Below are 23,157 nucleotides of genomic sequence, written 5' to 3'. Positions count from 1 at the left end.
GGAGGCTGCAGAACCCCCCTGGCTCAGTGCAAGGGGAATGAGTAAAACCAATGAATTCAGCTTTGCAAATGTGTAGCTTTATACAAGTATTTCATTTTCAAAGCTGTTTATTCAAATCCATAAGTGAATGCTGAAGCTGAGGCCTTTCAAGAGTTGGTTTCTCCACTGAACTCTTCAATTTAATTTATATTATTTGCAATTGCAAAGGCAGTGTCAGAAAAGATTATCAACCTTTTTTATTTTTGTTTGGTATGTCAAATGATAATAACTGCCATGTGGAGAATTGATTGCAGGTATCTCATTTGAGGTCCCATATTTTATGCAGCCTGCAGTACAATATCTCTGCTCTATTACTGAAAGGAGAAGGCTCTGAAGCTATTTAAATTTTTTTACTGCCTCTTTAGGATGCCATGTGAATACTAAGCATGGAGGAAACTGTGTGTAAACTCATTTAAAGGGCTGCCATTGAGAGTACTTAGGAAGATAATTTGTGATTATAATTGGTATTACTTTATAATGGAAGCAATAACCTTCCTTGAGAAAAGAAATGCAGAAAGATCCAGTGGCACAATCACTCCACGGGTCAGGTGAGGAACAGTGAGGGCTGCCAGAAGAGAATTGACCTACGTGTTTCCTTTTTTCCCAGAATTTTTATAATTTTCTCTTTTATTCTTCTTCTGGAGCAAAATCTTCTGTGCCTGTAGCTTGTTTTCTCCCCAGGGCATTCACAGAAGCCAGCAGAAGTCTCTCTTGTCCTGAGACCTGGCTTGTGGAGCTGAGCCAGTAAAGAGGTTTTTGAGCAGGTCAAAATACAATAAAAGAGAGATTCTTCAAGAGAAAAAAATAGTAAGCAGTTTGTAAAAGAAAAACTAAGGATGCATTTAGAATTCTGATAAACATAACTAGATTAATTTACAGATTTTTGTGCCATGGGGATTTGTAATCCAGCTTTTTAGTCCAGAGAGACTTTGTCAGAGCTCATTTTCTTTTGTTGATTTCCATAGCTTGCACTCCAAAGTTTTGATACAATCCAGAAACTACTTAAGGTAAGAATTCAATGCTCTGTGTTCTTATTCTTGTGAGGAACTAAACAACTTCAGTTCCTGTGAATTCAGGGGGAGGTTTAAGGAAATCCAGCACCTGGCAAGATGTACAGTCCTTAAAGATAAATGTGTTTAAGTGTGTGATTTCCCTGTGGCATGTTTTAAATTATTACATGAGCAATTAAGTGATTAATTATGGCACCCTAGTTGCACATGTGCTGATAAACAAGCACAGTTGATTTTCACAGCCATTTGTTTGTAGAAATACCTTTCATTGTCTCAGGCTGAGTTATGAATGGAAACTCTGGTGGTGACAAGGACCGTTTTACTGAAACTAATACTGGCCAGATGGGTTTCAGATGGGGAGCAGGACTTGGGGAACTGCTTTGCCAGCTGAATGACTGGAGAAATGAGAAGGCTTTTAAAATCATTGAATGATAGTGCTTTCCTTGTAATTGAGGCAGAGTATCTTACCATTGGGCTAGAAGGTGTTTAAATCATTTATTTATCTGATTCATATTTCCACCCCCTCTTCATTTTTCTTTGGAATAATAGGGCACTTCCTCATTATTTATAAGTCTTATAAATTTATAAGTCTTAAAAAGAGACTTACAAGTCTTTTTTTAGTGCTGGAGCTGTGATCACATCACATGCACACTGCTGTCAGCCCCATCCTGTCTCTTTTTATGCCAAGAAATATCATTTTTTGATTAGGCTTTGTCTTGTTATTAAGAAGAATCATTGCTGGTCTTGGTTTTCTTATCTGTAGCCATTTACCTGGATTGTGCCTGGAGTGCTAATGGGGGGAGAAAAGAGAAAATCAGAAAAAGCCAGGTAGGAAAACAACTTCTTAAATTGTATTTTGGGTCCTTCTGCTCTACAGACTTTATCTACTACTCTTCTTCAGGGTGGTTTTTTTACTGGGAGGGTGGATCAAGCTGTGATCCCCTGGATCTTCCACAGGCACAGTGGCTGGGGCAGCAGGAAACATTCACTTCCCCCTGCTGAATCTATTCCTAAAATGTTGATGAGCCTTCTGAAAAGATGAGCTCTTGTGTCAGTATTTTTTTTCCCTCTCCTGACAAACACCTGTATTTGCTTACCACCAACTGTATTTGTTATGGGGGAAATTACTTTCTGGAGAAGAGATTTCCTGGTGTTAAAAATTCCTTTCTTTCCCCTTTTCAAGAATTGAATTGTAAGCCGGTAATCCAAAATGGAATTTTCATTTCTCTCTATAAATCATACACAAAAAGAAGTTTACTCTTGACAGTAAAACAAGTACTCAATTAGAAAAGAAAACCTAGCTGGGGTGTGTTAGATTTTTTTAAAAATATTATTAATAATTTTTTCCATTCTATCCTTAGCACTGAGTGTGCCTCTGAGTATCAGAGCAGAGTATCAGTGATGATCAAGGCTAAATTTTAGCTGGGCAAAACAAATAAATCAGTTTTTATCAGTGAGAAGGTGCTGTTTGTGATTTTACTGTGGCATTTTTTACCTCTGTAGGTTCCAGTTCCTCACTGTGGGTCCTAGTCCAGCTAACCTTCATGGGGTTGTTTTTTTTTTTCTTTTCTTTCTCTTACCTGGGTTTTATTTTTTTGTTTTTGAATCTGCACAGGTTAAGGAAAGGGATAAATATCCTCATCTCCACCCCTGGCCGCCTGGTTGATCACATCAGGTCCACGCAGTGCATTCATTTCCGTCGCACTCAGTGGCTGATCATTGATGAGGCAGACAGGTAAACTTCCAAGTGCTCAGGTCTGGAGAATTATTACAATACCCTCTGCATCATAATTCACTAAATATCTTTTTAAATGATGAGAGGGTGTGATTATAATCCATTCATGCTCAGTGGCCTCAGCCAAGCACCAGATGTCTGGGATTAGGATGAAATACCCACTTTGGACAGATTGTTGGACAATTGTTCATTGCAAAGATGTCATGCAGTATTAAGACTTTCTCCTTCCTCCAGCACCTTTAACCATCTCTGCTGTTTCTGTAGGATCCTGGACCTGGGCTTTGAGAAGGATGTGGCTGTGATACTGAATGCTTTAAATGCTGAGAGAGAGACACGTCAGAATGTGCTGCTCTCAGCCACCCTCACCGAAGGTGGGTTATGGACAGATGGAGGCTCTTGTAGCTGAATTATGCACAGGCAACTGCAGAATACTTGGTTGAGTCTGCCTCTATTACAGCCCAGTCTGAAGCCCTTTGCAGGAGTGGAATTAATTTCCTGTTAATTTCTGTTAATTTCTTTGGCTCATGGCACTTCCTTTATTACTGGAATTTCTGTTAGTGTATGTTCCATGGTCTCCATGTATGTCTCCAAAATTCCATAGCAAAGTAACCATGAACATGAAATTTCATTTATTTGCTTTACAAATGCACAATTAAGGCAAAAAGCTGATTGCAAGGGAGCTGTTGTATGCTTTGCTCTGTAGCACACAAGCAGTCATCTGCTGTGGCAGGAACTGAGCCAGGGCTCCTGACTTCTGCACTCCTGGACAGAGTGAAGATCTGCTGGGATTTTCCCACACACACATTTAAAAGTAGGCCTGCCAACCGCTGTCTGTCCATAAAGACATTCATAAAATGTGTAAAATAGCACAGTCAGCTGAAGTAGTGTCTTGTCAAGGTTCTGGTGGAGTCCACAGCAGCTAAGCCTGGTAAGCCCTAAAAAAGCTGAGGTTTGTGAGGGGGTGCTGTCAGTGTCTGAGGGTGGCTCACTGGGTTCTTGCCCTCCACTCCTTTTCACTGGAATTGTGTCAGTTGTTTTTTTTTCTGTGAGTGCATCATCCCATGCCAGACTGGGCCTCACCTGTCTCTCATTTCTGTGGTTTAGGAGTGACACGCCTGGCTGATATCAGCTTGAATGACCCCGTCAGCATTTCCATAGCAGATGAAATCCAGAAGGTGCCTGAACCAGCAGCACAAACAGACAGGAAAGCCAGCAGTTCATCAAACTGCATGGAGCAGGAAAACTTTGCTGTTCCAGAGACACTCCAGCAGTATGTCATGGTGGTCCCCAGCAAACTGAGGCTTGTCACGTTAGCAGCTTTTATCCTGCAGAAATGCAAGGTGAGACTCTGTTTGCATTTATATTACTAAGTAGCCCTTTGCCTTTTCCAGCTCCTTTATCTGTTCCTCTGTTGAGGATAGCATGGATTAGATCCAGGGCTTTGAAGTGCATCTTGAACCACAAGAGAGCTGAGGTGCTGTTGTGTCTTTCATGCTGGCAGAGAGATCCCTGTGCAGCGTGTACTCATTCTTCTGTTGTGGGCTCTCTGTTTGGTGTCAGACTCTGTAATCCTTTCCCACATAATTATATCTCCAGAAGTGTAAACCACCTGCATCTTTTCATGATCTGGGAATTGGGAGAGCCCTTTGGAAGTGGTCATGTGCAATTCTCTTGTTCTTGCAGTTTGAAAAGCGCCACAAGATGATCATCTTTTTCTCCAGCTGTGAACAAGTGGAATTCTACCACGAGGTCCTTGCAAAGGTCCTTTCAGGAGGGCCAGAGTCAGAACAACCTGGACATTCACCCCTCTCCTCTGTGAGCTTGCATTTTCTACGTCTGCACGGCAACATGGAACAGGAAGTAAGCACTCTCAAAACGTCAGGATCTGCAGTTTTATTCCTTTTTTCCCATGATTTATTATGTGGCTATTTTTGGGGAGGAGGGCAGAAGAGAGGACAGAGAGTCATTTCACCTCTAGGGGCCTCAGTCTTCCATCTGCTAATGAGAATAAAGATATTGTCCCATTTCTGGAAAGTACCTTGGTAGCTGTATCTGAAAAACACACCTGAAGAAGCAAATGTGTTATTTCAGCAGGCAGAGCAGCCATTCTCTATTCCCAGTGGGTGCACTAAACCATTTATGTCTCTTGTGTTTCTCTCTCATGCAGTCAAGACAGACTTTTAATGCCAAAGGAAAACCTTATCTAAGCCCCAAAACATTATTACTGTTGTAATAATAAGTTGTCCCCATTAAATGAGGCTGGAGCAGTTTGGCTTTGGTTTTGAAGAGCAGTGTCTTGACAGAGTGCTGTTTTCCCTGGGATGGAATAATGGCATTTAACAGTGATTACCCCAAAATAGGTTTGGACCTATTGGAGAGGTTGGACCTTGCTACAGAGGCCAGGAGGAGAGTGTCAGATGAACTGTCACTGCAGAATTTCTCTCAATAGCTGAGAGACCTCCCTTGGAAGTTCAGGCCCAGATCCTGCCCTTGGTCTGTGATGGAGAGAGCTGCTGCTCTACTCTGAGCTGCACAGCAGAGATGGTAAATGAATAGAGCTCTTCTGATGAAGCAAGAGGTGAAGAGCCATTGTTTTTCTCACTCATTCCCATCCTGTGGAGACCAGAAACATGTGCTTTGCTGTCCCTGCAGTCTGGCCTTTCCTCAACCTGCCTGCCTGAGCAAGTGAGCAGGCCTGGTCTGGCCCAACTCTACCCTGACCAGCTGTTAAGCCAACAGAACACCACTAAGTAGCTGGCACCAGGGGAAGGGTTTTGCCTTTTTAGTACCCAGTGTGTAATTAGTGCTTGATGTCTTCAAATTAAGAGCATTAATGGAGCTAAATTGTGGATCCCATATGGTACTGCTGAGCACGGCTGCTGTCATTGTCAACAAGATACAGCATGCTCTCTTCTTTAATTTTTGTCAGCAGAGGGTTCAGTGTGTCAGCAAGGCCCAAGTTTCCCTTCTTTTCTAGAACAGCACCTCTAGCTGGGAGTCAAGTGTGTGAGGTTTCTTCTCTGTCATCAATGTAACACTTAACTCCTGGCCAGAACTCCAGGGAAAGGCTTGAAATGTGGAAATAAGGATATTTTGGAAGGTGAGCAGAAAAGGGAGTGTAGATACAGAGGTGGTATTGGGAAATGAAGACCAAGTTCTGCTGAGAACTTTGGTTATTGGTGCTCAGAGATAGCAAATGCCATTGTGATGTAATGTGAGTTGTAGAGTCAGTTTTTGTGGCTTTCATCAAGAAAAACACACCCCAAAGCTGTTAGTTAAAATAACTGGAATGTGCTTGGGAAGGTTTGGGGACTGACAAGGCAGGAGGCTTTTGAAGGGAGCTGAGGGGCTGTCCTGGGTTCCTGCAGTTCCCTTTAATGGCTCAGAGGCTGCTGAAGGGTAATTAATTTGGGATCTGGGTGGTAATTTGGGATCTGGTGCTGTAGATGGCCCTGCCTGTGGGGCTGAGCTCATGTAAGGAGAGGGGGCTGCAGGAGCAGAGATGGGGACAAGGCTGGGGGGCACCTGCCTCTGATCCTAATGGAAGGAGCAGCCTCAGTCCCAGTGTCACCAGCCCCATTGGTGGCCTTTGCCAGTACAAGGGAAAGCATGGGAGGGAAATCTCCTTTCCTCTTGGGCAGGGATTTCTGGCCATCTCTCGTGCCCTGTTATTTGAAGCCTTGTCCCACAGCATTCACTGTGCAGCTGAGCTTCCCTGCCACTCAGTAATTCCAGAGTCAGAGCAGTGGCTGTGTGCACGCCCCATTGGGCACATGATGAGGCTGATCTCTTGTGATGTGATTATATCACTGTGTCAACAAAATGGGCTTATCCTGCCCATCGTGTGGCTGGACAGACAGCAGTGAACGTGGCCAGCTTTGCTTGTTTCCACAAAAGCCTGTCTTGCCCATAAAGTGTGCCAGTGCTTCTGTTGGTGCTGCCTAATCCTTTGTGGATCCCCTCTCCACGTCAAACAGTTCCTGTTTGCTGGCACTCACAGGCTCTGCTTCTGTGCAGACCATGGAGGTGTTGGCTGCTCTGATTTGCCCAAATGCATCCAGGCTTCCCCAGACACTGCCCTCCTACCTGGGACCACACCTGTGTGCCACAGATTTTTTTCCATTTGCAGGAAGCATTTATGAGGCCAATTCCTTTGCTTTTGGATCTTTACATGATCCTAGTGAACAAGACACAATTAAATTGTTACTTTAGCTAATTTGCTTTGTGTTTGGTTGTAATGTGCATAAGCAGTCTTTTAATTCTTCCTTTTCAATCTTCTAGGAAAGGACAGAGGTCTTCCAGGAGTTCCTAAAATCCAAGACTGGCATCTTGCTTTGCACTGTGAGTAACTTGGAGTCCCTTTGCAGCTCCACACTAATGGGCCTGTCTGATCCCTAAGGGTAACCAGAGGAATTGGCACTGAGCTCTAATTCCAGCTCACTGTCTGACCTTGAGGAAAGTCATCTCCTTTTTCTGCATCTCACATGTTCTGTAAGGACTGGGGCCTTCTTTGCAAACCATTAACATGATCTTCTGCTGAGCTACCATATACAGGAAGAATGGATGTCTTGTGTTAGAGACCACTAAGTATTTTGTTTAGTCTTATGTCTGGAAAAATCTGTTCCTTTGAAGCTGGAACCTTGCCCCCTACATGCAGCCAGTAGAACGCAATCCTGATTTCTAGTGTGCCCTGGAACTGCCAGGAAAACTGGATGGAATATGGTTATTTCCCATCTTAATAACTACCCCAAGGTTAAAAACAACCACCTGCAGAGGTGGAAAGGGGAGTCCAACCAGAGAAGGAAAAGCACAAGCTTTGCTGCCCTCCTTGCCCTTCAAGCTCCTTCCAAGGATGCTGAGGGTGAAATTCTTGTCCTCTGCTGAAGTTTGGTGGCACCCTTGGGTTGTGGTGGCACCTTTGCCTCTCGCTCCTGACCTGCCAGGGCCACAGGCTGCTGCAGTGGTGCAGAAGGCTGCACGATTTGCTCTCTAATAGTGGCAGCTGTTGATCTGAAAACGTGTGAATCTTGGCGATTTCTACCCACTGCAAACCTGTAAATTACAGCGATCGGGAGTAATTAGAGCTGAGAAACCCTCTCCAGCTCTGAAATGACTCCTGTTCTTGCTGCTGTTACTCTTAAAGGAAACCAGTTGCAATTTTTTCAGAGTGTGGGGAGCTGAATTTTTTTTCTTTTTCTGCCCACAGTTCAAGCTACGAGTGCCATGGGTATAGGAGTGTTTGATTTAGCATTGCCAAATTATTTATTATGTCACCTGTAAAATTCTACTTGTTACCTTCTGGTCCTGCTTTGTGTGTGCAACCTTTCAGTGATTTGATCAAGGTCAAAATGCATCTTTGCAGTGCATAAGTGGAACTGTAACTTGGTTCCCTTGTATACAGAGGAAATACTTGAGTGTCAGAACTAGGGAGGAGAGTAGAGCTTAAATCATTCAGTGGCATAGATTGTTTTGAAGATAAAAAGTGTTTGGTAAATTCTGAAAAATAAATAGCTAAACTTTGTTATCCTTAATTCACATAACTGAGAAATGTCAGGTACATATTTTGTTTTAGAAATTCCAATTTAATGGGTTTGGAAGGAAGGTAAATGCTCAAATTTAGACAAAGAGGAAGCAAAACAATTGCAATCACTAGGCTAGCAATTCCTGGGTGAGAAGGTTTGAAGGGAAAATGCAGCCTATGACAGGAAAAATCTGTCAGGAAATGAGCAACTGTTGACAAGGTAGGAAGAATTTGGATGAAGAAATCTCAGTGGATGGGATTCCCCTCTTGAGACACTGGAGATGTGTTTTGATTTCCTACTGTGCCACAGACAGGTGAAGGTGGAATTGGGGTGACAAGGCAAATAGCCACATGTCAGTCGAGCAGCAATAGCTGTGGGTTTGCTCCTGATCTGTCACAAATGGGAGGTAATGGTCCTAAATGGGAGATAATATGGAGTAACCTGGATTGCCATGAGGAGGGTGGTGTAAGGTAACACATTTATTGTAGCCCTCCTCCTCTTCAATCTAAGCTGCTTTGCATTTCCTGCAAGGCAGGGGTGCAGCTCCTGCCTGTGCTGGTGACTCTGGCTCAGCTGGCACACGGTCAGCACGTTAAGCACAGTGAGTTGTGTGTCTTGAGTCCAAAATCTCCCTGTGCTTCAACTCCCCATCTGTAAAATGGGGAAAGTAGCACAGTTCCATCTTACAGAGATGTTGGGAGGACAAATGCATTGAAAGCAGGAGGTGGCCTGTTACCACAGTAATGGGGACCATATGGACACCTTAATATAGAGATACACTTTGCACCAGTCCCACATTACAGGTGCCTCCCCAACGCAGATGTCCAAAGGGCAGCCAGGCTCTGTGACCACCTCCTGCCTCTGAGGGCATTGCTTTTTCTGACACTCTTCTCCATATCAGGAAAAAAAAAAAAAAAATTCTGCAGTAAGGTGGTTCTGTTCTTTTCTCTGCAAAATCGTGTTTTGTGCCCACAAAATTTTGAAACCTGGCTCACAAAAGAGCAACACAAATAATGTTGCTGTCCTTCCCTTGTCCCTTATGCCATGTTCTCCACCCATCTTTCCGCTCTAGTAAGCAATGGGACCTGCTGTTCCTTTTATTAATTTGCTCTATGTCATATGTATATTAATATAGCCCATAAAATATTTTTGCCAGACAATATAAGCTGGCAGACAAGAAAATAAAGAAAGGCCATGCATCTCAGAGGGTCTCATCCAGATTTATTTCTCTCTCCTTCACCGAAAGTTCTTTGCTGCTTCCTTTGGGATGTGCCTTTTAAACAAGTTCATCTCTTCCAGGGAGGGAGGAAAGATCATTTGGAGATTGTTTGCTGTTTACTCAGTCACGCTAACTCATCTTGCCAGTTTTCTGGCGGCCCCAGCCAAGAGCTTTCGCCTCTGACAGCTTCTGTGCTCTCCCCTTCCTCCTCTGATTACGCAGCCCAATCTGTCACCCTGCCGACGGGGGTCTCTACCCTGCTGATGGCTTTCCACACTCGCCTGTAATGACTTTTGGCAGGCCGGGAAGGCGCGAGAGCTTCTTCCCCAGCTTGGAGAGCCGTTAGGCCCTCTCTGCCTGTTAGCTAAAGCACTTTGTGAGCTTCTTTGGTAAATAAATGAGTCATTTTAATCCAACTGACAGCCTGGCACCTGAGCAAGCTGCCTTCCATCTGTACTTCTAGGCCTCATGTAGGCAGCCAATTGTCAAGCTCAGGGCCTTCAAGACCTCACCATTGAGTGTCTTTCAAAAGCAACTTTAGCAATTTCCTTTGCCCTAATTAGATGGTGTGAGAGGGACTGAGCAAACCAAGGCCCTTGCAAAACTTCAGTGGCCCTGTTGGTTGTGATCTTCTGTAGTGACAGGACTCGCTTTCAGTGTGACCTTTTTGCCCTCCATTCCCTGGCACCCACCCCCTGTACCCCATTCTCTGTACCCCATTCTCTTGGACCCACCCCTGTACCCTGCAGGCTGGTAACATGAATTGTTCAAAGCAGAAATTTAGCTTTTAGAGCATCCCTCAGGTGGATTCTTCCTTGATCATTGTGTGCCCTTGTATGCCTTGCAGATGGGATCAGGACAAGAACGTGGTTAAGGCTTTAGGTTATAGTTTAAAATGGCACTGGTGTAGGTTTGGTTTTGGTTTTTTGCTCCCATGAGATGGTCACTGAAGAATTGGCCCTTCTGTTGCCCATGGAAAGGAGGCAGCAGTGACCTGCCAAGGTGTCATATCCTTGATTTCCCTGTAATTAAGGAACGGTGGTGTGAGGTCACACATGGAAGGGGCAGTGCCATCTGAGGCAGTGGAAAAGAGGGAGAGTGGTACATTGGAAATCTCTTGGCCTTCTTGAAAGAGTACTGGCAGCAGGTTAGTGCTTCTGCGTGTGGAATAAATGTAAAACTGGATTGTTGTTGTTTGAGCTGTGTTGTCTCTCCTGGAAAGGTGACCCACAAATATTTTTCTAAAATTCTGAGAAGTTGGAACTCCTGGGCCCTGCCAGCAGAGGAAAGCAAATCAACTCAAACTTTTTACTCTAGTCCTACCTTGCTGCTCTCTACCAGGGTCTTTGAGGAAAAGGAGCTTCAGGAGACACAGGTGGACTGATACTGAGGAATCTTTGAGAGTTTGCAAAACACTCCAATTACCAGTAAATCCCAAGAGACTTGTGAAAGAGAGGCAAGGGAAACCCCAGGAGAGTAGCTGCTGCTGTGTGTCAGTAACAACTGGGGAGGTTGGTGGCATTGTGAAAACAATCATGAATGCAAGGCTGGTGATGGGAGAAAGCCTTCTCCTAAAATGTTTTTCCTGGCTGTTTATGAGGCTTTTAGTGAACCTTTTCAGCTTGGGCAAATGTATATAAAAGTGCTGACTGTGATAATGATTTTCCAAGCTGAGATGTTGAGAAAATTGTCTTGGAAGAGTAGGAAAAGAATCTGGATGGATGGGAGGGATGGCTCCTGCCCATGCTGTCCACTCTTCATGTTAGAGGTGCTCCAGACCACAGGGCTGTCCTGGTTGTTGGTTTATTTTGGTGAAACTGCCCTGTGCCAAGGTCAGAGCCCTCTCCTCAGACAGCCTTTCCTCAGCTGCTGGGTGGGAGGAAGAGCACAGGAAGGGGGAAAAGACCAAAGCCTTGTCAGCTTTGGTGGAAGAACAGAGCCAGCCAGCTCGGAATCAGCCGTCAGCGCTCCCGTCTGATCGTGCTGCAGAGTTTATAGTCTTGTTATCCTGGTAACTGCTGTACATGCTTCCCAGCTCCCCTTGATTTATTTTCTCCAACCTCCTTTAAATGGCTTTTTGTACATCTGTTCATTCAGACTCTGGGAACAAGTCACTCCTTAATGAGCGTGTTGGAGCGCGAGCGTGCGTTATTTCGGAGTGGGCGCTGTGGAAAGTGGCTCCTCTTTTACTGCACTTGGAGCCACAAAACAGCCTGGTTAGTGCTTATGGGAAGGCCTTTGCTGCCAAAACATCAGCTTCCCATTCTTTTAACGTGTGTGGGAGTTGCATGAAAACACTTCAGTGGGTGGCTGACACATTTTTAGTACATTAAGCTCCTGCTTACGTCCTTAATATATTCTATTTTGCAACTAGCTAAGAGATACATGTGTTGCAAAACATTTCCTAACAGAGTTAAATCTGCACACCTGCTCTGCTATTGCGCCTGGTGAATGTAAAATCCGAGGAGTATGTGAGGACATTACTAATGAACAGAAAATCAAGAAGGGAGATTGAAATGTGTTTGCACTCTCTGTTTTGGATAGCGTTTAAACTCTCTTTTCTCTCAGAAGGGGGTATGTTTTTGGAGATATCTGGCTGTGGATAACTAAAGGGTCTCATTCAAGTCCTTCTCCAAGCTGATGGGTTTTTTCACCAGCTGGCACATCAGATAACACCGTGACAGCAGCTTCAGACTCTTTTCTTCGTAGCTGCATTTTGTTTCTCCAAATCAAAGTCAGACTGGTGCAAATCTAAGGCATAGCTGAAGTCCCCTCTCCTCAAGCTGTGCTCCAGCTTCCTACAGATTCTGCTAAATTGTTTATTTGCCTTTTATTTTAGGGCCAGATGACCTGCAAATCATCTGCTCCTCAACTTCAGACCATCACCTAGGAAATAACTAATTATTTGTAGGTAGAGATCAGTGTATCCTTGGACATTCCACCCAAGGCCAGGGATTCCTGACCATTGGCCTTTATGTTTTTTTTCCCTTTCATCATAAGCAGCCTGATTTTAGTACTTAGATTTGCTGTGGATAAAGGTGTGCTCAGAACTAGTGCTGCCTTTCAGAGATTTAATTCTCCCTCTCTGTGCTTGGGTAGTAGGTGCTCATGAGCAGATCTCTTTTCATCAGTGAAACAAACTGAAGAACCAGAGGTATCACTACCATTTACACAGTGGATTCTCTCAGGGGCTGTAGCAAAATGCTGTAATTCAACACCACCATCCTGAAATAGGTGTTTGTGTCCTCCAGGCTTTGGGCCATAGTAGTGGATTATTTTTGATTGCATTTTTGATTGCTTTGCACTTCTGACTGCCAACAATCCTTACATTTTAAACCCTCAGTGTTATTTCTGACCTTCAGTCCATCTCTCCCCAAATTAGACACATAAAATTCCTACTTCCATAGTTGCCATCCCAGAAGACTCCTCACTCTGCTGATACCTCCAAAGGATTTTTACTAAAGTGATTTCCTTATTCATTTTAAAGGATGTAGCAGCACGGGGGCTGGACCTGCCTCAAGTGACGTGGATTGTACAGGTGGGTTTGCTGTGTGTGTCTGTGTGTGTTATGTGCAGCCTTGCTCAGATTAAATCCCTTCCCAGTCCAGAACCTTCCTGCAGTTTGCTGGTCTTGGTGCTGATGCCTACAGGTGTGGGAGACCCACAAGTTCCTGGCTGCAGGACTGGAACTCTGGGTTTTGCCAGGATAAAGCATTGCTAGGATAGCTTTGGTCTGTTTTTCTCTTTAATAACTGATGTTACCAGAGTTTCTCATGGCTGGAGATGAAGCACCCTCCATTTTCCCACCCAGGAAGCCAAATTTTGTGAAATCCCAACCATCTCTTGCAGTTCTGTTCCCATTTTCCTGAGCTTGCTGGGGAGGCAATTCCATGAGGAATTTAAGTTAATTCCTACTGTTAAACATTGAGTAGCCCGGTAGTGCCAGTGCAGTGACCTGAGTGTTTTGAGTGAGGCTTGGCTGGGGCTGAGTAGCTGCAGGCATCCAGCTTCCAGCAGAACTGCATGGTTCAGATTTTCCCTGAAGAAAACAAGCCCAACAAAACCCCACACTGCTGCATTGCTGTTGACAGAAATACAGTCCTAGGGAAAAAAAAAAATAGAAACAAAGGAAGATGGATTGAACCTTAAAAATAGCAGCCTGTCGTTTCAAAGAGGAGGCTGGGAGCATGAGACAGATTTCATTTCTATAAAAGATTTATAATTAAAAAAAGGTTAGTTGAATAGAGGAAAAACTGATCCAGAGATTCACATGTATCAAGCGACACCTGGGTAAAAGGAACAGGGCACAGAGCCTCAACAAAGCTTTTTAATTTCTACCTCATCCCTTCAGGTAACAAATTTGATTTGATTTTTGTGTTTTTTAAAAAAAGGAATGATATTGTAGCAGCCAGCTAGTCGATGAAGGCTGTGGAAGTGAAGTCTTTAATTCCCAGATCTGTATATTAATATAATTTAACCAAAGATATAGTTGCCAGTGTTAGAACGCAGTGCAAATTACCTAAAGCCCTGGGAGACTTCTGTGTGTCCAGAAGGCGAAATCTCAGCTGTCCTGAGAGCTGTGTCCAAGAGCAAGGACCTGCAGGGAGCAATTAGATTGCTCACAGCATCTTACTCACACCTCTAGCCAGTAGAAACTTTGCCAGAGGGCACAGGTATAAACACTAGAGTGGGCTTTGGTTGTTGGGTTTTTTCCAGTTTAACTGCTGAGGGCTCATTTCTGAGCAGTATCTCTGTGCTTGTTCATTTTTTCCAGGAAAGAGAGGAAGAGGGGGGGAAAGAATAGGGGGAGGTTAAAGGGAGGGAAATGTGTCACCCTTTATCAGATCTTGCAAATGGCTGGGCAGTTTTGATTCCCAGTGAGGTAAATGAGAGGCAGTGCTAAATTTGGGGGGTCTTTAAGGAACATTTTCATGGTGTCTGGTAGTTGGACAGGGGAAGATGGTTTCTATCTGTATCATAGACTGATGAAAGCACTCCCTTCTCTCTCTTAGATTTATTCTACCCTGTAACCAGCTATGATTTCCTTTAATCCAAACGAAGCAATTTAGCCCAATTCCAAATTGGCATCAGCTGTTTTTTATTTTGTGGTTTTTCTCCCAAATACAGAACAGACAGCTCCCTGCTCCATGTGGGCAGTCCTGGGCACTCTTTGGTGTGAGATTTGATTAGATTTGATTTTTTTTTAAGGGGAAGCGAACAGGTTCCTGTATAGAAATAAAATGTAAAAGGCAGAGAGAGACACTGAGATGGGGAAAACTGTCCTATTATCTGAAAGTTGGCCAACATGTCACATCCACATGTCAAAAACCCGCCGCGGCTTAGCGGGGCTGAGTGATGGTTCCGGGGGACGAGGCGTGTTACAAACAGCCCAATTCCTCGGGAGGTGCAGCGTGTGGGGTGTGCCTTTTGTTCCAGGTGAGCGGGCTGGGTGTGTGCTTTCTAATTAACATCCTGTTAATTGCTCTTTTTCCCCCCTTCCTGAAGTACAACGCTCCGGCTTCACCTGCGGAATACATCCACCGGATCGGGAGGACGGCGCGCATCGGCTGCCGCGGGAGCAGCCTGCTCGTGCTGGCTCCTTCAGAGGCAGAATATGTCAGCTTGCTGGCTTCTCACAAGATTAAGTGAGTCAGAAACGCCAACAAAAGTTTCAGCTCATCCTTGCTAATTAACCTTCCGTGGCACTTTCAGCGGGACTGTGTCTCGTGCAGGTTTTAATAAGAATTTATTAATTCTCGTGATCTGGGCTTGGCCCCAGACTAGCAAAAGGAGAAGAGGGAAGTGTGTGAAAATCATCAGCCTGACAGGTTGTGCATGAGTGAGTGTGTGTGGTGAGGGGCAGGGATAGTGGAGATCCTTTGCTCTCCATTGTTTCTCTCTGGCCCTGGGTTCAAACCTATGACAAATCTTGTGACTATGTGGAGATCACAAGTCAAACGAGCCTGTCAGATGGTCCCTGGCCCTCTGCCTGCATGGCACCATATTGTCAGAGACTGCTGGCCCTTTGGGAGGGATCTGCTGGGGGGCTGTGGGCCATATCTGCAGTTAGTTGACCGAGATGTGTTGTTTAAGTGGCTTGTGACAGGAACAGGAGAGGATTTGCCAAGTGGTGAGTGTGCAGTGTGGTCCTGGAAGGCAGAAAGGGAGGGTGGACTCTGCAGACCCAAAGTGGGGTGTGCTTCCAAGCCTACCTGGCTCTGGCTTGGACTTGAGAGTAGCAGCAAGGAGAGCAAGCCAGGCTCAGTAAGAACCAGCCCAGTGTGCAGTCAGGTACCTGATGGCTGACACATGATGAGATTTTAGTCCAGCTCTGCTTGCACAATGGTCTTTTTGTAGAGAAAACCCACAACGGGCTGCTCAGCATCTCTAGGCAGGATCTCCAGCCTCCTCAGCAGCCAGCTGGGTGTTTGTGCCTCCCCTTGCTCCCTGCCTTGCTGTCTCTCAGCGTTTGAGAACATCAGCAGAGTCCCTCCAGTGTTGTAGCAGTGTTGATGGAGCCCTGTAAACTCATGCACAAATTAGTTCCCTTTTATTTCTTGTGTTTCTGTCGGGTGGAGCTGCTTGGAATCGAATTTGGTTTTGCATCCTTGAAACAAACAAATGTTGGCAGTAAATACAGGCTTATTCTAGGCTGTGAGCCATTTAGTGGTCTAACAAAGAGCCATCCATCATCCCAGGTAACTATCTATTAAGCAGACACCAGCAAGACATTGAAGGCTAAGCTGACAGGGTTTTTTTTCATGTAACAAACAGCACTGACATTTAAAGGTGAAATCCCACATAATTGTGAATTTTTAACTCCAAGTAGAAAGTTCTATTTTTCTATTTTATAATATTTTGGTAGTGTTAGAGGAAGGAGAGAGAAATTTCCTTCCTTTTTATTTTAAATGTTAATGCTTTTATCCAATGTTGTTGTTTTTTAACAAGTTTGGGGAAGCGTCACTCAGGCTGGTAATTACATCTGCTAAGGAGACCTGTTGTCGAGCTGGCCGTGGTCTTCAGGAATCTTGAAAACTCTGAATAAGCAGGGAGAGATTTATGTGAATTTATTTTTCAGAGCCAGACAACACTGGGGATTGCCTTTTCTTGTTTTGCTTGTTTGTTTTGCGTTCTGCAGATGAAGGACTTGCCAGAAAGGAGTGGAATTTGCCTTCCTTGACCCCCGTCCTCTGATGGGCACAGGGCAATCCGGCCTCTCTGCTTTTCCCACACGGAGGATGAGGAGAAGGGGCACTGGGATAGAGCAGGGAGCTGATGAATTACTGAGGAGATGCAGGAAGGCAGCTTGAAGCTCAAGGCAGCAAGTGCCATCAGCACAAATTGCCGTTACCCTTCATAAACAGAGCATTATGGTGATAATCCTGACAATTTAATTCAGTGTGAGGGCGAAAGACAGCGTGTGTTGGACTGTCACCGAGCCTCTAAGCACTGCTCATTTCTGTTCCTTTACCCTCAATCTTTGTGCCTTCTGACTTGGTCTGCACAAGTTACTGGAGTTTGGTTTTTTTTCCCCCCCATTCTTAGCTTAATTTTAAAATCTTTTTTTGTCGAGGATGAGTTTGTGTTGTGAATCTTCTTTTTTAATTTGTTGGTTTTTTTTTTTTTCCTTTTTTAAATGAAGTTCCCGCTGGGTTTATTGAAATGTAAATACTTCATAAAATATGTATTTTGAAGAAGACAAAGCATGAGATGTGTCCCTGCAGCCTTCAGCTGGTGTAAATGAGCAGTGCTCTGCTGGTTTACAGGGGATGAGGATCTGACCCAGAGTTTTTTCCTAAACCCCTCCACCCACCCCAGCATGCATGGGAGTAAGTCCAGGAATGTTGAGAGTCGGAAGTAATGAGAGCAGACGTGGCTTTGTTCCTGGATGAAAATCCACTTCGGAATTAGAGATGACTGCCTTTGAAATTGGAAATCGCTTGCAATTAATTTTCACCGGTACCTGAAGCCTCTCCTTGGCTTCCAGTGTGGAAAAGCAGCGTTAGCCTTTGCCAAAACGATCTCACTTTGGCTCTGCTGAGATCTGTAATTCCTGTTGGGGCTCAGCAAAGCTGCCTCCTCTCTCTCTGCAACTTTCAGGTTGGGCTTTGTGTGCCTGGAAGTTGTGGCTGCTCTGCCCAGCTGTAAATGTGGATGTGCAGGCACGTGCACACTCATGTTTTCTCTCCATTCCCTCTTTAAAAAAAAAAAAAAAAAAAAAAGGATAGACTCCAAAATGTTCTGTCTCAGCTCCAAGCAAAACTAACAGATTTCCCTTCAAAGGGAGGAGGCAACAAGCAGAAGAAATGCAAGGTTTTGTTTTGGTTTTTTTTCCTTTATGTCTCTTCTAGCTCCTTCAGCTGCAATCTCGCAGCGCCTGCCTCGACAGCTATCAGATAATTTCTTTATCTGCTAACAGCAGCCTAACTAATTTATAAAGGAGGAGGCATCACCGTGAAGGCACGAGTCGTTTCCCTCCCTGCTCCAGTGTTTCCCTCCCTTCTCAGGGTTGTGCTGTTCCCCTCCCTGCTCCCTGCTGTGAACCCAGTTCAGGGATCTGTTGCTGGCGACACGCCAGGGGAGGGGAGGACCCAACTCCGACAAATCAATGTCAAAGGTTTGACATTTTCATTCATTGCCGTGTCAAAGCAACCTTTGCAGGGGGAAGGGGGAGGTCTGCTTTCCTCTTGCTTAAGTGGTTACCATTTATGTTTTAATTTGCTGTTATACTTTTCAAAACCAGACAGAGGAACCCTCGGTTGTCATTTTATGCTCCATTTCCCTTTCTCCCCCATCGCTGCCCCGCCTGTCTCTGCATCCTCTGTGAGGGAATCTGGGCATGGGGTGGCCCAGCTGCACATGGGGGGCTGCTCTCCCTTGTAGGGTGTCCTGTGGCCACTCTGGCCCATCCCTTCCAGGCTGGATGGCTGTTCCTCTGCACCTTCTCCTTGCCTTCTGCTGTGGTGCTGAGTTGGCTGAGGTTGAAAAGGAAGGTTGCAAAAGTAAAGGTTTTGTTGCTTTAGCTGGGAAGGATGGGAGCAGGTGAGGATCACAATATCCTGTCAAACACTGTGGCAGAAATTCATCCATTCCTGCTAGCCTGATGGTAGAGAGCTTGGAGTGAAAAGAAGAAGATATCCTTGTTGTTATAGTTTCTTTTTATACTTTTCAAATTGAAGAGTAGCAGCAATGCTTCCTTTCAGAAACCACAGGCAGCTTTCTGACCAGCTGAGATTCAGGAATCTCAGAACTGTTGAATCCCAAAGATTTCTCTCTTCTTTAGATTGGTTTAATCCCAAGTGAACTCCTTGGCTTCTTTTCTAGACATAACTTTTGTCCATTACTGAAAATCTGGGCCCACAGACCTCAGCTTTTATGATCTGAGTAATTCCCTTGGAAATGGGACCCAGTTTGGATGCAGCTGTGATATTAATGGTCTGGAGCTGCACAGCTGTTCCTGTGCTGTCACCTGGGGTGTGTGTGCCCCTTAAGACAGTGTTAAAGAGGACAAAGAATTTCTAGTGTCCTGTAAATGCACCTTTAAGCAGGACTGCTCACTTGGAAATGAAGCAGGTTTCTAAGCATTTCCATATCTGGGCCATAGCAGGACCCAGCAGTGTCATGCAAGCAGGACTGGAGAATAAATCATCTGGTTGAGCCTACAGGAGGAATGTGAGTCGACAGAATGAAAATAAATGCCCAGTGTGAAGCCTGGCTAGGACAGCTGAATGAGTCTCCTGTATTTAAAAAAAAAATGCTGTGGAGTCCCTAATGGGCTGGGCTTTGGCTTGGCACTTCAGATGAGAGGGGAGGTGAGTTCTCAGAGCAGGAAAGGAAAGCAAACTGTGTGCCTGGTGTCAGAGGGGGCTTTTGAGGCTATAAATGAATTGGAGGGTGAGTTTGTCCATTGGGAAGTGCCTGTGAGCTTTGACCTGAGTGAGGTAGCAAGGAGCTGGAATCACACAGGATCCTGTGGGAAGGAAAGAAATGTCACCAGAGGGATGGAAGCTGCAGGGGAATTGGCTGATGGGGAAAGTTCCTTGAGGTTTTGTTGTTACCCTCTTGAGTGACTATGAGAGGAAGGAGCTGTGTCTTTGCACAGCTTTAATTTCAGCTCCTTGGTGTTGTGAGAGTGGTCATTATTCGTGTGTAAACATGAGAGTGCCATCCTTTGAGTGAGGGTTGAGCACTGTGTCTCATTGCAGAGACTCTGGGAGCTAAACTGGAGGAAACAAGATGTGGCAGGAGTAGCAAACAAAGTGGAGCAGGTGTTTCCAGCCTGTGGGTGCCTCAGTCTCTTTCTGAGACCAACCTGCTCCTACCCATGTCACTTAGTGAAAAAAAAAAAAAATGTTGGACAACCCCTGGGTTCAAGGTGAAGGTTGCAGTTCTAATTCTTTATAGTTACAAAACAAATATACAGGGAGCATTAAGGTTATGAGCTGCTTCAGCTCTGTCTTGAGATTCTTTTGGTGAAAAGAACAACCAGGTGCTTCCCAGTTGTCCTGATGCTTCTCAGTGCAAGGAAAGAAAAATTATTAAAATAATGGAAGTGTAATCCAATTAATTTCTTTAATCAGTTCCTCTTGGTTGAGAGTCAAGGAGATTCAGTGAATAGAAAGTGCACCCTCAGTTATTTTGATGCTCTGCTAGAATTGGAGTGTGTGTGTTGCTGACTTAAAACAGTGACAAAATTGAGGGTGAAACTGTGTCTCTGTGCCACTGAAAGCAGGGATTTGGATTTTACAGCAGTTCCACTTTTAGGGGTGATGAGGGAGTGTGTGGGCTAAGACCTTGTGTGTTTCAGGAATAAATTCCCCCAAGTTAAATTGTGAATCTCAATTGTTTTGCTCTCCATTACCAGCCTGAGGCTCATCCCAGGCTGTGTTTCAAAGCAGGACAAACAGTAATTTTTTGTCTTTGTTGGCCCAGTGTTTCAGAGCTGAAGATGGAGAAGGTGTTGGCCACCCTGATGAGAGATGATCGCTTCAGGGTGCACAGACCAGGGAGCAGGGTGAGTTCCTCTGCTGCTTTGGAATTGCTCCAGTGTTCACTTGCCAGTCCAACATCACAAGTGTTCCTGCCTCAGTGTCTGGTCTTTACATCCATGACGTCAGTCAGTGTAAATAATTATAGAACTACCTTATATCACAATTTTTCAGTCTTTTGTTGTTCCCACTAAGCAGTTGTTTGCTAACTCTTCAGCAAATGTCTTTGTAACAGGCAGGGAAGGTTTCTGGATGCAAAATCTCTGTGTTTCTTCATGCACAATATTTCTGTTTTTCCTGTGTTTCTGCACTAAAATCCTGTTGGAGATGACGAATGGCTCTCAACTTCTCTGAAGAAACAAGGAAAATTAATTTGGCGATGTGTTACATCAGGGTTTTTATCATCTATATTTACTTGGAGCCTAAACCAAAGCTCCCTGGGTTGACAGGCACCTTTTTATTGACTTGGGCAAGCTCTGGGTCTGCCTGCAAGTTGCTAATTCACAGAATTCACTCATTTGCAATTGATGTCTCGGGCGTTGCTGCGCTCTGGCAAATTAAATCCTGCAAGAACCTGCATTTTTGAATGGAAGTCAAGAATGTGTCAAGCATGATGCAGCACACACTCTTTTTTTTCCCTCTTGTTGCTGTTTTGCCTGCCTGTGCCTTTGTTACCCCATGTCTGAGGCTCCTCATTCCCAGTGCTGGCTGGTGGGGCCGTGGCGTTCCTGGGAAACACGGCCTGGGAAAGATGTTCAGTGTTCTGCACTCACAGCCAGGTCTGAGCTCAGCTCAGATGCAGCTCTGTTTAAAGCTCTCTCCCACCACTGTTTTTGGCTGAAATCACCCTCTAATGCCTGTGTTTTAAATGGCTGGGTCATGCCTACAAATATCACCTCGTAACAAAGTTGTGCTTTGTTAGTGCAGAAATTATTTTAAGTAATTCCATGTATAAACACTTGCCTTTTGTCCCAAATGTGCTTATAGGGAGAGTGACTTCATATTTCCTTTAAAGACTTTTTCAACAATTCCATTTAGAAATTGTACTTTAAATTTGTTACTGACATGAAACAGAATTTTCGCTGTTCCAGATGTGGGGACAAATGTTATTTCATGGGACATGGGGAAAAAAGAAAACATGTTTTGTTCCAGGAAATTTCAATTTAAGTTTTGAAAAGCAGCAGGAGAAAATCCCTTTTTAGCAACAAAAACCTAACCAAGCCTGTTTGGTATTTCTACCATGCTTCCAAATTGTCAAATGCCCTGCACATTTAAGCAGAGAATTTTTTAAATACACATCTTTTGGCTTTCTTCCTTTTCTTTCCAAAAAGCTCCAAACCCAGCCCCTCTTTGAAAGGAGCAGTTGCTGGTTTGGGCAGTGCCAGGTGCTGCACAGAAGGACTTGGTTCCTTTTGCTTTCAAAGGTGGGATTAAATTCCTCTTTTCCCACTGACATCAAAGCAAGTGGGATTTTGCTGTTTGACTTCACTGGAGCTGAGATCCATCCACTGTGGCTGTAGGATGGTTTTAATCTCTCTCAGGAACTTATAAATACAGGATAACCAGTTTTTATGTGACTCAATCTGAAAGAACTGGCATTTAAGAATAGAGTTTCTCTTCCTGGGAAAAACTCTGTATCATTTAATGGGGATGGAATTACAGCAGTTCTGTCAGTATGAAACAGACTCCTGCAGGAATGACTTGAAAAACATATTAATGCAATCAAGGACTTGTTGTGTTTGTTAGCTCCATGTTTATATTGCCCTGGAGGCTCTGAGTGGTCAGCTCAGAAGCTGCAGGGGCATTTCCCAATTTTCAGGAGAGTTAATCTCTATTAAATTCCCTAAATTTGCCACACGGACAGCACAACAAGCTGAGAATGGAGTGGGACAGGGGGGATTGAGGAGGTGTCAGGAGGAGCTGAACCTGATCCTGCTGGGATGTTGCCATTGGAGGGAGGCTCAGCTCTGCTCTCACTCTCTCTGAGCTCTGAGTCATGTATATATTATAGTCCTGCACACAGGAACCTCATTATGATGCTCTTCAGTTCTCATTGCCTCAACTCAAGTCCATTATAAGTACCACGTTGGAACATGTATTTTTTGGGCTTCTGTGTGCAGCCAGGGAGCAAGCTGAAGTGCCTGTAAAATGTATATTTTATATTTAGGTATATGAAATATATATGTGGCTATGTCTGGGCGTGTGAATGTTCACCTGCCTACAAAGAGAATAAATCTGATCTTTCAACTTTTATGGAAGGGGGGCAAGGGGGACTTGGTGAGTTCTAGAGAAGGTGTGTGGAGGTTAGTAAAAAGTTGTTATTAAAACAAAATCCTTCATTTTGTTTTGAAGTATAATGGAAGCAGGAGATGTTACAGCCAGGCTTTTTGGTGGGTTTCCCCATCTTTCTTTTTTTTTTCCTGTTTTAAGAATGAACTTTTCTACCTCAGTCTAGTCTTACTGTGTTTCATTTTTTTGCTTTCCGTTATCATGTTCTCTTAATGAAATCAAAAGTTTTCAGTACTTATCCCAACCTCTCAAACCTAAAACCTGTCATCCTCATCACTGGAAGTTTCCTTTTTTTGACAGAAATCCATGAATCTTTTCCTGGTGGAGTTGGCATTTTTGGGAGTTACCCTGATGT

The 23,157-nt window shown here is 44.4% G+C and overlaps 1 protein-coding gene across 1 annotated transcript in view; it reads left to right on the top strand.

Moving 5' to 3' along the window:
* Positions 1–23,157, top strand: part of DDX31 (DEAD-box helicase 31) — a 43,928-nt gene that overhangs the window by 4,138 nt on the left and 16,633 nt on the right. The window contains exons 8-17 of the mRNA XM_059486490.1: positions 1,005–1,046; positions 1,813–1,877; positions 2,665–2,784; positions 3,049–3,155; positions 3,889–4,124; positions 4,468–4,644; positions 7,066–7,125; positions 13,013–13,063; positions 15,031–15,170; positions 20,458–20,539. Coding sequence (XP_059342473.1) covers positions 1,005–1,046; positions 1,813–1,877; positions 2,665–2,784; positions 3,049–3,155; positions 3,889–4,124; positions 4,468–4,644; positions 7,066–7,125; positions 13,013–13,063; positions 15,031–15,170; positions 20,458–20,539 — 1,080 coding nt within the window. The remainder of the gene's footprint in view (positions 1–1,004; positions 1,047–1,812; positions 1,878–2,664; positions 2,785–3,048; positions 3,156–3,888; positions 4,125–4,467; positions 4,645–7,065; positions 7,126–13,012; positions 13,064–15,030; positions 15,171–20,457; positions 20,540–23,157) is intronic.

This window comes from Ammospiza nelsoni, chromosome 20 (assembly GCF_027579445.1).
Source record: "Ammospiza nelsoni isolate bAmmNel1 chromosome 20, bAmmNel1.pri, whole genome shotgun sequence".
Lineage (NCBI taxonomy): Eukaryota > Metazoa > Chordata > Aves > Passeriformes > Passerellidae > Ammospiza > Ammospiza nelsoni.
Note: the sequence above shows the minus strand (reverse complement) of the source record. Positions and strands in the feature narration are given on the sequence as shown.